General features: G+C 42.9%; 1 protein-coding gene across 1 annotated transcript in view; it reads right to left on the bottom strand.

Annotated features, from left to right (window-relative positions):
- LOC124590915 (ATP-binding cassette sub-family C member 4-like) overlaps positions 1-16111 on the bottom strand; it is a 386521-nt gene that overhangs the window by 233521 nt on the left and 136889 nt on the right. Inside the window, exons 9-11 of the mRNA XM_047131684.1 lie at positions 13688-13826; positions 12101-12211; positions 3839-4021 (exon numbers count right to left, since the gene is read on the bottom strand). Of these exons, the coding sequence (XP_046987640.1) occupies positions 3839-4021; positions 12101-12211; positions 13688-13826 (433 nt within the window). The remainder of the gene's footprint in view (positions 1-3838; positions 4022-12100; positions 12212-13687; positions 13827-16111) is intronic.

Below are 16111 nucleotides of genomic sequence, written 5' to 3'. Positions count from 1 at the left end.
GGGAGGATCTGTATGTCACTCTGCTGGTCGACATTGAAGTCAACCTCTTGCTGCATCAATAACCTCGCCATCATCCACAGTTGTGCGGTGAGTTATTTGGTTGTGATCCGTCGATCACCTCGAATGAAAGTGCCTGTACGTTTCAATGTCGCAGGAGCCGCAGTTGAGTGCAGCCGGCCGACACGCAGGAAATCGCACTAGTTTGTGCGACCTTGTTGCAATGATGACAGACGCCTGGTCCAATAACTAACCGATCCTTTGTTCACTGCCATGTCTCTGTATACATTCTGCAAGCACCTACGAATATCTGCGATGCTCTTGTTTCTCTCCAAAAGAAACTCAGTGACAGCTCTCTACTTGGAATGCACCCCCATTGCAGACGCCATTTTGAAGGATATACACTCCTGGAAATGGAAAAAAGAACACATTGACACCGGTGTGTCAGACCCACTATACTTGCTCCGGACACTGCGAGAGGGCTGTACAAGCAATGATCACACGCACGGCACAGCGGACACACCAGGAACCGCGGTGTTGGCCGTCGAATGGCGCTAGCTGCGCAGCATTTGTGCACCGCCGCCGTCAGTGTCAGCCAGTTTGCCATGGCATACGGAGCTCCATCGCAGTCTTTAACACTGGTAGCATGCCGCGACAGCGTGGACGTGAACCGTATGTGCAGTTGACGGACTTTGAGCGAGGGCGTATAGTGGGCATGCGGGAGGCCGGGTGGACGTACCGCCGAATTGCTCAACACGTGGGGCATGAGGTCTCCATAGTACATCGATGTTGTCGCCAGTGGTCGGCGGAAGGTGCTCGTATGCGTGTTTGGCGCAGTGCAGGTGAGCGCCACAATCAGGACTGCATACGACCGAGGCACACAGGGCCAACACCCGGCATCATGGTGTGGGGAGCGATCTCCTACACTGGCCGTACACCACTGGTGATCGTCGAGGGGACACTGAATAGTGCACGGTACATCCAAACCGTCATCGAACCCATCGTTCTACCATTCCTAGACCGGCAAGGGAACTTGCTGTTCCAACAGGACAATGCACGTCCGCATGTATCCCGTGCCACCCAACGTGCTCTAGAAGGTGTAAGTCAACTACCCTGGCCAGCAAGATCTCCGGATCTGTCCCCCATTGAGCATGTTTGGGACTGGATGAAGCGTCGTCTCACGCGGTCTGCACGTCCAGCACGAACGCTGGTCCAACTGAGGCGCCAGGTGGAAATGGCATGGCAAGCCGTTCCACAGGACTACATCCAGCATCTCTACGATCGTCTCCACGGGAGAATAGCAGCCTGCATTGCTGCGAAAGGTGGATATACACTGTACTAGTGCCGACATTGTGCATGCTCTGTTGCCTGTGACTATGTGCCTGTGGTTCTGTCAGTGTGATCATGTGATGTATCTGACCCCAGGAATGTGTCAATAAAGTTTCCCCTTCCTGGGACAATGAATTCACGGTGTTCTTATTTCAATTTCCAGGAGTGTATATAGCGCCGTCACCTATCTGTACCTTATGAAAATATAGGGGCTGAAGCGGGAATACTCCAACATGTCCCACAATGAATTCCACATTTTCTTAAAACCGAAATTGGCCAAAAAAAATACGTTGCCATATTTACTGTACTTACTGAACGCCCCTTATAGATCAACCAAATCATGGAGGATATCAGATGCATCACCTATACCACTCTCAAGAGGAAGGGTGAAAACAGAAATGCACAGCGAGCTGCTGTTAACCAACCTGATGGCTGAAGACTGAAGAAGAAGAAGAATTTTAAATGTTAATATCTTCATTGATAATATGAGGCGTGTTTTTTAAGTAAGTACTGTTTTGAAATTAAAAAAAGATGTGCTAAGATATCTCAATAATTTTATTTGTATATGAAAGCCTGTACCTTAATCTACTTTTCTACATAATTTCCGTCAATATTGAGGCACTTGTCATAACGTTGTACCAGTTTTTGAATACCCTCCTCATAGAAGTCTGCCGCCTGACTTGTTAATCACTGCATCACCATTGTTTCGGCTTCGTCATCGTCTTGAAGACGCTGACCGCCCAGGTGTTTCTTCAAGTGCAGGAACTGGGCGCAATATCGGGGGTGTATGGAGGATGATCTAGAGTTTCCCATCGAAAAGATGTGATGAGATCTTTGGTGTGATTCGCCACATGCGGACAGGCATTGTCTTGCAGTAAAACGATGCCCTTGCTCAACTTGCCACGTCTTTTGTTCTGAACTGAACGGCGCAGATTGTGCAATGTCTTACAGTAAGCTGCTGCATTGATTGCCTCATTACAAGGCAGAAATTCCACAAGCAATACTCATTTTCTGTCCCAAAAAACTGTGCACATGATTTTCCAGGCAGAAATTGTTTGCTTAAACTTCACTTTTCTGGGTGAATCTGAATTCCGTCATTCCATGGACTGTTGCTTTGATTCTGGTGTGACGTAGGCCACCCATGTTTCATCACCCATAACAATTTGGCTTAAGAAATCATCAGTGTAGTTGTGGTGCCGCTCAAGGAAAGTCAATGCACTGTGTAAACGTTTGGTTTTGTGCACATTCGTCAACATTTTCGGTACCCAACGTGCGCACAGTTTTCAGTAATTCAAGTGCTCGGTCACAATGCCATACAAAACACTACGAGAAAAATTAGGAAAGTCATACCGGAAGGAGGTATTCGTAAAGCGTCTCACCTTATTGTCCACTTCCTGCACCAAACTTTCAGTAACGACTGAAGGACGCCCACTCTGTTGTTCATCATGCACATTTGAGCGGCCATCTTTAAATGCTCTCACCCACTTTCTTACCATGCCATCACTCATAATGTTTTTTCCGTAAACTGCACAGATCTCAGAATGAATATCGATCGCTTTTAGGCCTTTAGCACTACGAAATCCTATAACAGCCCGTACTTCACAGTCGGCGGGACTCACGACAATCGGAGGCATCTTAAACACTCAGTACACAACGTAAACAAGGAAGACTCAGACTATAATGACGTCAGTGCGTAGACAACAGATGTAGGTACCCAGTGCGCATGCGCAGAGCCCCGACCGCAGCGCAGCGGCCACGGTGCGGCAAAACGGTACTTACTTAAAAAAACACGCCTCGTAATCATATGATCGTGGTATATATTTTAGTGAGCTTGTGTCACTATCGCAATTCAGTTAATATATCAGGTTTTCATTTTATATGCTCTGTCAGTCCGGGCACACCACCTGAGTTCCCCCACTGGCCATCTGAGAAGAACTCGCGACTGCCTGCCACCCACACCAGGGCCGCGCTATCTGGCCGTGATCGCAAGGCCGCTCTGTACTGAGTCAAGCCTGACTTACCTACCTCAGCCACATCACAGCAACTTGCCAGCCACAAACCGCTCAAACAAATACTCAGCACTCGTACAACTCGTAGCGGGCTAGCTGCTCGTAACATCATATTGTCACTGCTTTGGCCATGACCAGAAGCGTTAATGGGGATATTTGTGGAGAAAGAAGCATTCACATGTCCACATAAAGTGATCGTATTCACCGTCAGCACACGGAGTGACAAAGAACCTGTGACAAAATGTGTCTTTTGCGAAGCAGCAAACACGTAAAGCACAAGAAGTAGATGAACGGCATTTGCAGTCCACAGACCAACTAACTATATAATCGACATTCAAAATTATGCTTGTGAACTCCCGACTTCCCCTCTGAGTGTGTTCGCGCTGTGATCAATGTGTGCTGAAAAGTTTACTGACATAAGATAAAACATAAAAAGACGGCACATATTGGCACATCAGTCATAGACAAACTGTAAGGTTAGTAAGCAGAAAGAAGTGTTTTACCTTTCCGCACCCGACAGGTCCTACAATGGCACATAGCTTTCCGGGTGAAACATGGAGGTTTATCGAGGAAAGAGATGGATTGAGGCCATCCCATGTGGCTGAGATGTGCTGAAGGGATACTTCCCCTGTAGTTGCTCCCACGTTTCTGTCCTCTACAGTTGCCTCTGGCTTAAGGAGAAACTCCTGAAAGAGGAAAGAAAATGTACAGTTTTTTGTGATAATTTTAAAGTATTAGCTGTAGCTATAAAACTATCACAACTACAAAAGGTGTGGTACATCATTAAGATAAATATTTGTAAATTAGTCAGTTATTGAAATAATTTAAAACATATTTTTAGGAAGAAGCAACGTTGTGACGAGAAAAATCGATCATTCGTGACATACACCTGTAGTTCATTTTACGTTACATTTGTTGGAGCCTCTACTAACAATAGTCACTCCGGAATCCAAACCTCCCGTCGATTTATTTGTCTTCTAGTCATTTGCTGTACAGGGTTGCGGGACTATTGCCTCATACGTTGATCGAGGTGCTTTTTAAATTTATACATAACAAACAAAAACTTCTAATAGTATTTATATATTATTTCTTGAAACAAAAACAATAACACGAGATCGATGTGCTGAAACGTCTCGCTGCAGCGCTGTTGCCAAAGCAAAAATAGCATCTTTAAACCTGTTGTCAAGTCGTCTGCATGCTTGCTTGCTACACCCGCCAATATCTTGCCAAGAGTGCTACGAGCAACTAAAATTCAGAAGCTACAGTCACGTGACGGCCCTCACTAGCTGCTTTGGGGACGCCGCAATGGATCTGATTGTATTTTGTTGTCTCTGTATTATACGCGGTATCTCGACAAAGTAAGTTCCATTTGGTTATATAAAATAAACGTGTACAGATACAGAAAAAATATTTATTGTACAAAAATCTACAACTGTTAAACTAGTTTTCTACATAGCTTCATAAATTTTGAAGGCACTTGTCATAGCGTGGCACAAGTTTTTGTATGCCTTCTTCATAGAAGGTTGCCGCCTGTGTATTCAACCATGTCGTAACATGTTCCTTCAGCTCGTCATCATCGTTGAAGTGTTGACCACCAAGGACAGATTTTAGGTGTAACAAGAGAGGAAAGTCGCTAGGAGTGAGGTCCGGGGCTGTACAGAGGATGATCAAACGCGTCCCAGAGACGTGTATCCATCAGAAAGAGTAAATTTGTAATATTGGATATCACGAACTGATATATGACTTTTGAACACTATTAAGGTAAATACATTGTTTGTTCTCTATCAAAATCTTTCATTTGCTAACTATGCCTATCAGTAGTTAGTGCCTTCAGTAGTTAGAATCTTTTATTTAGCTGGCAGTATTGGCGCTCGCTGTTTTGCAGTAGTTCGAGCAACGAAGACTTTTGTGAGGTAAGTGATTCATGAAGGTATAGGTTATTGTTAGTCAGGGCCATTCTTTTGTAGGGATTATTGAAAGTCAGATTGCGTTGCGCTAAAAATATTGCGTGTCAGTTTAGTGTTGGTCAGAATAAGTAAAGAGAGAAATGTCTGAGTACGTTCAGTTCTGCTCAGCTGTTAGAAGATCAAATAACGTAAGAGGTTTATCAGCAAAGTAATTCATAAATTTTTCTAAGGGGAGATTACAACGTGAATCATTACCACCAGGGACTTTGCATACATGGAATCATTCCGGAAAACTACTCGCATATATATTTATCATTATACCTACAATTAAATGTTACGATCGTTCTCTCAATTGAACGGCATTCGAGAATGAGCAAAGTATCGGAAATACACCCTCTTGTCGGCAGTGGCTCTGGAAATAGCCTGTATCTTCTTTAAAACTGGACATACTCCCCCGATTGCTATCACAGTACTCCAAGTCAAATTCTTACCTTCCCTACAACAGGGCATACTCATCTCCTTTCCACCAACACACATACTTTATAAAACTCATGCTCAAATGCGAGCATATTACACACCCACTAACGATATTACTTCATCAATAACTGATTGCCTACCATACCAAATAATACTGACTTTAAATCAGCGATGGGCATACATCTCTCTTAAATTCTTCTTTCGAGTCCTACCACTGTGTCCTAGAAAGACACACGTAAGCGGCGAGATGTTAAAGAAAAAAACCGATCCCAGCAACTAGCGCATGTTACTATCACAATTAGTCTTGGTTCTACAGGTGCACACAAGTATCAATGTTAAAACCTATACCCTCATTGTGAATCGAGGTACGACATTACCTCTCAATGAGGTTTTTTTTTCTGGACAAATACCATGACGGTGATCGTAGGAATACATATTATCAGCCAACGATGCAGCCTAGGGATAAAATCACTGAACTTTGAAAGTGATTCGGCTAAGGAACGTGGTATGTACGCGGTATTTGCGACTCCCTCACCGCTCCCTCCCCCCCCCCCTCCCAAACTACATTATTCTTTAAAATATAGTATTTGTAACGCACTCTGTCTCAACATCATATCAGAGTTTCCGAAATATATCCACCGAGTTATAGTTGATGACTGATTGAGAAGGAACACAAATAGATGATGTGCTGACTGAGGTCGTAAGAAGAAAAATGTACACTAGCATTTCAGATCTGTAGTGTTACGCTATATGTTCGAAATGATGTCAATCATTTGGAATCGCGTCTCTCCATTCAAACCCATACACGCATTGGATTACAATCACTAGTCAGCCATATTTGTGGCACTCTCATATCTCGAAACGAGTCACCTTTCCCGAACCTAGCTTCTACAGTAAAATTCCAGCGTGGTTTTACTCACCCCCTACACATCTGCAGCAGATCCCATTTCTAAACCTTCGTGAATGTGATCGGTCCAACTTAAGTCTGAACTGAGCAGAAGTCGGAGAAAGACATATCCACCACCTTCAGCATCCTCTCTAGAAACAGAGCGACCTGAATTACTGCAACAGGACCGTGTTTTGACCATTCGGTGGAAATGTACGCAATTTCGTACGTCCCCAAACTAGATACAAATACTACAGATCCACGTCCATTCAAATCAATCAGCCCAACAGATAAAAATTACGAACTGTAAAAGCTCATACGAGTTAGAAGTCACCAAGGCACCGATGCAGGCGCAATGACACATAGCTGAGGTCGGCCTCCAGCACGGGGAAACGCATTTCACGACACTTCCCACAATAGCGTAGCGTACAGTCATCCAAGCATTCATAGCGGTATAGCTCCTTTCTCATCGGCTCTCATCTCAGACTGCTACTCCTCCTACTGCTGCTGTATGTATGATCGATTCTATTAAACATACAGACACCGCCGAGGCCACTTTAAAGTTTGATCACCTATAATCTAGGCGAATTATCGTATGACACGCTCCCTCTGGTCCTGTTTAGTTGTTCAAACACTGTTTTCTAACACGCTTTTGTACATCGCCTAACATTTAGTTTTTCTACTACGAGTTCCATGCCCGTCTCATGTTCTAAACTAACATTAAGACGCCATGATACATGGCCTCTCACAGAAAACTAGACATCGCGCGGTGTAAAACATTTTGTTAATGCAACTATCACAACATGCCACACATCTGCTTATTTTAAATAAAAACCCACTTGCAACATAACGAAAGTAGAAGACATTTACGGCGTTGGCGTAGGTCTCTAAACTGATGTCAGAAAGCGAATGACGACCTATACATTTAGACTCGTCTCTCACACAGACGGAATAGCTGATGACTATGCGTCCCCTTTCGACTCATTCCTCATATTGCACTCACGTAACGCGATGACTGTTTCGCTGCTAGCAACCCCCGGAAGTTGCCGTCCATCCACGAAAACTTTTTCCCCAACTCAAACAAGCCAAATCAGTTAATCATTATCTGCTAACCAATGCAGGGATGGGATGGAAAAGACACCATGCATGTACTCTAATAATAAACATGAAACTTGATAGCGCGAACAATTTTACACTAACTTCAACACCGGCCATCATGTGACAGCATGCTCCCTCAATTTCAGTATCATAGCTAAACCACCCCTTCTCTACTTTGCGAGTATCATTGCGAACATGGATAGATGACTACTCAGTACGCCCCTTCACAGTTAATTCTCGAACACTTTGTAAGGTGTCAGCTAAATCCAGCACCTTCCATGAAAACCCTGACATGATAAGCAAATACAGTAGTATGTCACATAGCTCCGAATAAATAGTGACATTAAATTAACCAGGGTAATACGAGTAACGAGTGAGCAAATGGAATACCACAGACTAACACAAGAATGCCTAAATGCATGTCATACCTTCCCACCGTGAGACAAACACAGTTCGGAGGGGAGAAACGAGAACAGAAGCCGAGAGCAGAACCGTGTTAAGCTGGAAGGCCCTACGATAAGGGACGGACACCCACGTCGCCAGCTAACCGCTAGGACTACCCCCCCCCCCCCAGCCCATGTTAAAAACTAGAGCCCTCCAGAAGAACAGTATAGATCTTACTATAACACAAAAAGGACCACCCCAGCCGCAAGTTTTAGCGTGAGACTTTTTCGCGTCTCAGTTACGTCAGGACCACCCCCCAGCCCATGTTAAAAGATAGAGCCCTCCAGAAGAACAGTATAGATCTTACGATAACACTAAAAGGACCACACCAGCTGCAAGTTTTAGCGTGAGACTTTTTCGCGTCTCTGTTACGTTGAAAACTTTAAAAACATTACCCCACCACGAAAAGTATAACGTTTCTCATTGGATAGACAGAATTTTTGTAGGTGGAGCTTAAGGTTAACATTGAGACCCTGATTGGTCAGATGAAAACACAGCCAGATAGTTTTGTTTAAACCAATTTCGGTAAATTGTAATAAGGAGAAGTTAGGAGAGAGTTGCTTCCGAGACGGCGAGGCGAGTGGAGCTGTGCTGCCCGCCGCCCCCTGACGAACACCGACAAGGTAATGAACGCACGCGATGCCGCATAACAGTGCATAAAGCTTCACTTAGAACTGCAGAAGTCTCATCGTTACACCCCCTTTTTGCGTAATACTAGTGTCGCTCGTCAATTAAAGCTCATGGTGTTCACATTTGCCACTTGAAGTAAAAATCTGAAACGCGATGATTTTTCTGTTATACAGTTATTGAGAAGCCACATCAGCCACTGTAATTTACGACAAGTTAGATAAGTAATTAAAGATAATTGAGGGTCACTGTAGACCATTTGATAGTTTTCTCTTTTGTGAAACTTAATTTAAACCTAGATTATAGATGTGATATGGCATAGGTCATCCTTCGATCCATTGTAGAACTTGGAAACCCATTCAGGGAATATTCGTTCACATTTTTGTTGAACGCAGTTGGTTTTTACCATCCTGTATTAAAACATTTCCTTTTATCAACAATGTTTTGTGAGGAGAATAAAATTTCCAATGGTAAACTTAACTGCTTTTTCGACGTTATTTTACCAGCTAACTAAAAATAGGAAAGCCTTGAACCCCTTCCACTAAATTTAGTATTAAGATTCCTTTAGAGGGAGTGCAGTGGAGCTGACGCCGAAATCATTAAGTAATTTTACGCAGATGGAAGTAAGTTTAGAAATTAATCGTTCTCTGTCATCCCAAAAAGAATCAAATACAGTAGTCAACTCGCGTGTATCACTGGTACCTCAATAGACATACAGTATAATACTCACTCAATGGTAAAAAATTGACTGCCTCCCTTATTCCCTTCGTTATCCCCTATTCCTCCTGTTGCCACATACTTGGCCCCATATACAAATTGTTCGGCGCGAGCCAGAAGATAGCAAAGTACTTCCTCAATTTCACCGCATTTGGGTCTATATTCGGTCAATTTATACCTATTAGCTCCTCATTTTTCGCAATGCAATCGATTTTAGGTCAGATCTACCCGTGTGATCATGACATAACATCTAGTTCTGTGTTCTAAAATTACTTGTAAATGTAGCACAGCTACCAACACCTACCCAAATGCATTTATCGGGGGGGGGGGGGGGGGGGTAATATAGCACTGTACTCGAATGTACGAATGTATGCAGTCACCTCCACATTCGGAGAGCGATTGCTCTATTTTGTGCATGTCTGTGTATATGCGCGCATCACGGACGGCTCTCAGGACCCAGTCCCATCTGCTGATGGACCAAACTTCGAACATAGAATACGTGTCTGCACGTAACGCTTGGTTGGTCCACCCACGAACCCTATCGCAGATGTGGCACTTGGTGGATCCGTCTCTGAACATAGCTCCGTATATATAGTCCGCGGCTGATCCACACCCGAACGCTAATTCGGGTGTGATATATTGTGGATCTGTATCCCAACACAGCTTCGTGACGGATCCACCTCCAAACCCATCCCATGCGCGGCATGTTGTGGATCCGCATCTCGACACCGATCCGGATATAACATGCGGTGGATCCACAGTCGCCGGCCGCAGTGGTCTGGCGGTTCTAGGGGCTGTCCGGAACCGCGCGACTGCCACGGTCGCAGGTTCAATTCCGAAGACTACAACTATTTTTAAATTTTTTTTGAAATGTGTTCTACATGGGCGTGACCCACTGTGGCGCTGTTAAACTGCTGTCAAATGGTGTTATTATTAACGTCCGTGTTCATCAGGTACATTTTAGTGATGTGAGATAAAGTATGTGTTGTGGCTAACCTGTGATGGTTCAATATATATCGCTGGTGTGATTGTCGATTGTTTCATGTTTATTTACTCTGTCGTTATCTCGAAAATATTCGTAATTAATTCTGTTTCTTGAGTCTCTGTTTTGTTGAAGTATAATAATGAGTAAAAGTAAAGTTATTAGAAATCCTCTGAAGGCTTGTAAGAAAAGGAGAAATGTTGGAAAGCCAAAGGTATGTGTTATTACTGTAAACAATAAAGACGATAACCAAGTGAGTGAACCTAACCTCTCAAGTACACCTGCCCATAGCAGTCAAAGTGGGAAAGAAAATACTTCACAGAAGAAGCTTGGTTCAATGAGTGAAAACTATGAATGTTTTATGGGCGAATCGGATGTGAACGAAATATTTGATATGTCGGTTCTCAAAGGAATTTTTTCAAACTGTGTAAGATGTATTCATTGTAGTGAAGTTGGTCTGGAACTCTCCATAATAAAGCACGTAGGACTTGCTAGTGAAATACAACTGAAATGTGATAAGAGTTCATACATGAAAATGGTAGCAAAATCTACGAACACAACAACGAACGATGCTTGCTTTAGACAAGGAACGCCTTCGGGCTGCAGACAGGGCTGTAAAGAGTCTAGAAATACAAGCAAGAGTAAACAGGAGGAGGAACAAGAGGAAGCTGGAGGAGGAGTTTGCAGAGGATGAAGATAATCCATCCTATGGACCTGGAATGCACTAAAAGTTAATCCAATCTTTGTCGCTCGATTCCCAAAACTTTTATTTTCTCATACTAATTACATGTTTTCTAAGGATCTTCCAAACATATTTGTTTCAAACTTTCAGTAAATGTTACACAGTACCTTCTGCATAATTTAACACAGCCTTTTTCCAAAAAACTGTATATTTTTGAATATATAAATAAAAAATTGCAAAAAAATGTTGTGAATTTTCATTACAATTGAAAAAAAATCATCTTTAATAACTGAACTAAAATTTTGTAAAATCCCTATTTTAAGTTGTAGCCCATATTCCAATAAATAATCTGCAAAAAGTTCAACTTCCTACCTCAAATACTTTGTGAGGAAAGGTGTAATTTATAAGCGTTATTTTAACATTGCAAGTATAGGGCGTTCCGGAGCCCCTTAAGCACTTCCCTGGCCACCAGACCTCCCACACATGAACATTATTGAGCGTATCTGGGATGCCTTGCAACGTGCTATTCAGAGGAGATCTCCACCACCTTGTACGAGTTTATGGACGGCTCTGCAAGATTCATGGTGACAGTTCCTTCCAGCACTACTTCAGACATTATTCGAGTCCATGCCACGTCGTACTGTGGCACTTCTGCGTGCTCGCGGTGGCCCTACACTATATTAGTCAGGTGTTCCAGTTTCTTTGGTTTTTCAGTGTATATTGTCAGTACCTTCCTTCTGTTAAGATAAACGATTGGCGTACTTTGAATACAATATGAAACTGCGAATAGGCATTCACATGCATTGTTTCACTCCACTGGATCCTCGTTGTAGTCTAGTACGATAATAGATGGAAGGTTCTAATAAATATTGCAACACATTTCCAGCTGAAACAGATCTCCTGTTGGCACATTTTGGGAGAGACTATTCGACATTCTGTGCTTACCTGTATACGATGGACGGAGACACGAGCTTCCTGTATAGCTGCTATACCCATAGGGAACATGATGGCCAGTGCTACGTTGAGCACGTTGTAGTACTGAGACATTGAGAATATCTGCAACAGAGCGGGAGAAGAACGCAACCACAGTAAGCGTAAGACTGGAACAGAAACAGTGGTAACACAAGTACTTTATTTTAGTTATTATTGTTACATGTAGACCCCTCTGACATTACCCAACTAACTAGTGCTACTATTGTATAGTACTACTTCCCATTAAAATCTGGTATTGTATCTATCGTATTGCAATTGTTTCTTTTGTCCTATAAATATATTCACGCATGGACATTTCGTGCCACATTAGGCATATTTTCAATTCTGCCGTGAGAAGCAGATTACCACTGCATAGCACCCACGAAATTACAACTTATACTCAAATTCTTCTGCTTTTAGACGCCTTTCATGTATTTAGACACCTTTCATGCCATGTATCCATGCCGACGAATTACCAGTCTACGTGCTTTATCGTCGTGTCATGACAACGATACATCAACTGCTGCTAAAAAGTCCTGCATACTCTACTGTCGAGAGCGTTTTACCTCTTGCTAAGGCCTTCTCGGGCGAAATATGCTCGGAAGTTTAAAGGACCAGCTACCTGCTTGTACTCACATTGAGCCAAAACGGTGATTTCCGTACCACGTACCTTGCTAGATTTTAATTTCTCGTAAGTTTATCTAACTCTCTAGCTTTCATTTTCTCCTCCAAAGATTTACTGAAAATGGGCTCTTCAGGAGATCTTCTACAGAACTTTACATGCGCTTTCAAAAAGAATAATACTGACTTGGTGCTGTGAGCAACATAGCACCCTCAAATGCGGCAGGAATGACATCACATCGGAGCATTCGCAGTCGCAAGGAGACAGATACGACCCTTCTCTGAGTTTATCTTAGCATGGTTGACTGTCATTTCAGCATTCGACACTGACTTCTAGTTATTGCGGAGAGAACGCTACAAAATATGTTTCCATCTGATTTATTTGTATGCTAGCACACACTTGAAAGGAAATGCCGTAAATTTTGTGTGATTTCGACTTGCATTCGAAGAGAAATGGTATAATTTTATCGCGTTTTTTACAATGAGCTGTAGCTCATCAGCACATAATCACCGGCCACCATGGGTTAACCCCCATCCCCCCCACTCCTGGTTATTCTGTTGCTCTATGAAACGTTCCTTGCCACTACGAAATCTAAAAAGAGTCAAATTTCGTTTTTTAATTTATGGCTCATATTTCATATAATTGGGAAGATTTCAGGACAATGAAAAAAAGAAGGTTCAATTGGCTCTAAGCACCATGGGACTTAACATCTGTCATTAGAACCCTAGACTTAGACCTACTTAAACCTAAGGACATCACACACATCCATGCCCAAGGCAGGACTCGAACCTGCGACCGTAGCAGCAGCGCGGTTCCGGACTGAAGCTTCTAGAACCGCTCGGCCACAGCGGCCGGCGACAATGAAAACCGGTGTCTCATGAATTCATTGCGTAAAGTATAAAGTACTGACAGGCTTTGAGCACAGAACGTGTACTCACCTGGTCAGGACCGGCGATATAACCCATTAGGAAGTAGGCCAAGAGTGTGACCAGCAGAGAAGACCTCTCAATGAAGACAGCAGACGCCAGCAGGAAACTCTTCAGATAGGCTGCGTGAAGCAGCTTATGGATTTCCGATCTGTTACAAGTAATGAGATTCAAATAAGATTTTCGTTTATTCCTTTGAGTCTACATCTACATCTACATCTACACCCACACTCCGCAAGCCACCTGACGGTGTGTGGCGGAGGGTACCCTGAGTACCTCTATCGGTTCTCCCTTCTATTATAGTCTCGTATTGTTCGTGGAAAGAAGGATTGTCGGTATGCTTCTGTGTGGGCTCTAATCTTTCTGATTTTATCCTCATGGTCTCTTCGCGAGATATACGTAGGAGGGAGCAATATACTGCTTGGCTCTTCGGTGAAGGTATGTTCTCGAAACTTTAACAAAAGCCCGTACCGAGCTACTGAGCGTCTCTCCTGCAGAGTTTTCCACTGGAGTTTATCTATCATCTCCGTAACGCTTTCGCGATTACTAAATGATCCTGTAACGAAGCGCGCTGCTCTCCGTTGGATCTTCTCTATCTCTTCTATCAACCCTATCTGGTACGGATCCCACAATGCTGAGCAGTATTCAAGCAGTGGGCGAACAAGCGTACTGTAACCTACTTCCGTTGTTTTCGGATTGCATTTAGGATTCTTCCAATGAATCTCAGTCTGGCATCTGCTTTACCGACGATCAACTTTATATGATCATTCCATTTTAAATCACTCCTAATGCGTACTCCCAGGTAATATATGGAATTAACTGCTTCCAGTTGCTGACCTGCTATTTTGTAGCTAAATGATAATGGATCTATATTTCTATGTATTCGGAGCACATTATAGTATGTGTATATATGTATGTGTGTGTGTGTGTGTGTGTGTGTGTGAGAGAGAGAGAGAGAGAGAGAGAGAGGAGGGGGGAGGGGGAGAAGGGTGGGAGGGAGAACTGAGCTGGAGAAGGAGAGGGAGAGGGACAGAGAGAGAAAGGGAGATTAAGAAACCGATGTGCTTACATGTGCCTTAGCCAAAATACTATGAAAACGTCTTTACGTGCATATTTACGACAGGTTACAGAAATTCTGCAATGTGGAACACACTTCAACATATCAAATATACCAACGCATTTGAGCATGTCATTGTTCTATTTACACAACAACTTTAACAAAGGCTGGCTGTACTCAGTTCCTATCATAAAGCCTCAGCGGACTCCCTGTACCATCTTTGTCAAACTGAACTTGTAAGTATCTAAACGCCAGTATACTTGACTTATGTTCTTGTTGTTGTTCTGTGGTGCTACGACGTGTCCAGTATCCATCTAAAAGTAATCCACGAATGAAGCGAACTGCTACTACTACTATTTCTCCTACCATAAGTAGAAGAAGTGTGAAAACATACCTACAATTTAATGACGTTGGCCTAAATGATTCACAATCGTTATTGTAAAATTCAACCAACGTCGATTTTATCTGTTACTGCAGTTCATAACAGACAAGAATGGACAAAGTTAGTAAAAATGTGTTGGGATGGTAATCGTCAATTAAAACAAAATAATTTCCAAATGTGCCCAGAGCAAAAAGTCAATTTGTACTGTTGACTCTAACCGTCAGAAAAAAATTACAAAGAGGTAAATTAACAAATGGTCAAAAACTGATAACTGCCCCCGAGTAATGATGGAGCCTACTGGGAATATCAATAACTGATTGTAATTTAACTGTATGAACAATTAAAAAAGAGTTGAAGACTTTATAATTATTATTGCCCAAAGCTGGACGTTCCATTCTGACGCCATACCGTCGAAGTGCCTCTTCCATTTTTCTTTTTTTTTTTTTTGGTCATCAATCTACTGACTGGTTTGATGCGGCCCGCCACGAATTCCTTTCCTGTGCTAACCTCTTCATCTCAGAGTAGCACTTGCAACCTACGTCCTCAATTATTTGCTTGACGTATTCCAGTCACTGTCTTCCTCTACAGTTTTTGCCCTCTACAGCTCCCTCTAGTACCATTGAAGTCATTCCCTCATGTCTTAGCACATGTCCTATCATCCTGTCCCTTCTCCTTATCAGTGTTTTCCACATATTCCTTTCCTCTCCGATTCTGCGTAGAACCTCCTCATTCCTTACCTTATCAGTCCACCTAATTTTCAACATTCGTCTATAGCACCACATCTCAAATGCTTCGATTCTCTTCTGTTCCGATTTCCCCACAGTCCATGTTTCACTACCATACAATGCTGTACTACAGACATACATCCTCAAAAATTTCTTCCTCAAATTTAGGCCGGTATTTGATAGTAGTAGACTTCCCTTGGCCAGAAATGCCTTTTTTGCCATAGCGAGTCTGCTTTTGATGCACTCCTTGCTCCGTCCGTCATTGGTTATTT

Source organism: Schistocerca americana, chromosome 2 (assembly GCF_021461395.2).
Source record: "Schistocerca americana isolate TAMUIC-IGC-003095 chromosome 2, iqSchAmer2.1, whole genome shotgun sequence".
NCBI lineage: Eukaryota > Metazoa > Arthropoda > Insecta > Orthoptera > Acrididae > Schistocerca > Schistocerca americana.
This window is presented reverse-complemented; position numbering and strand designations above follow the sequence as displayed.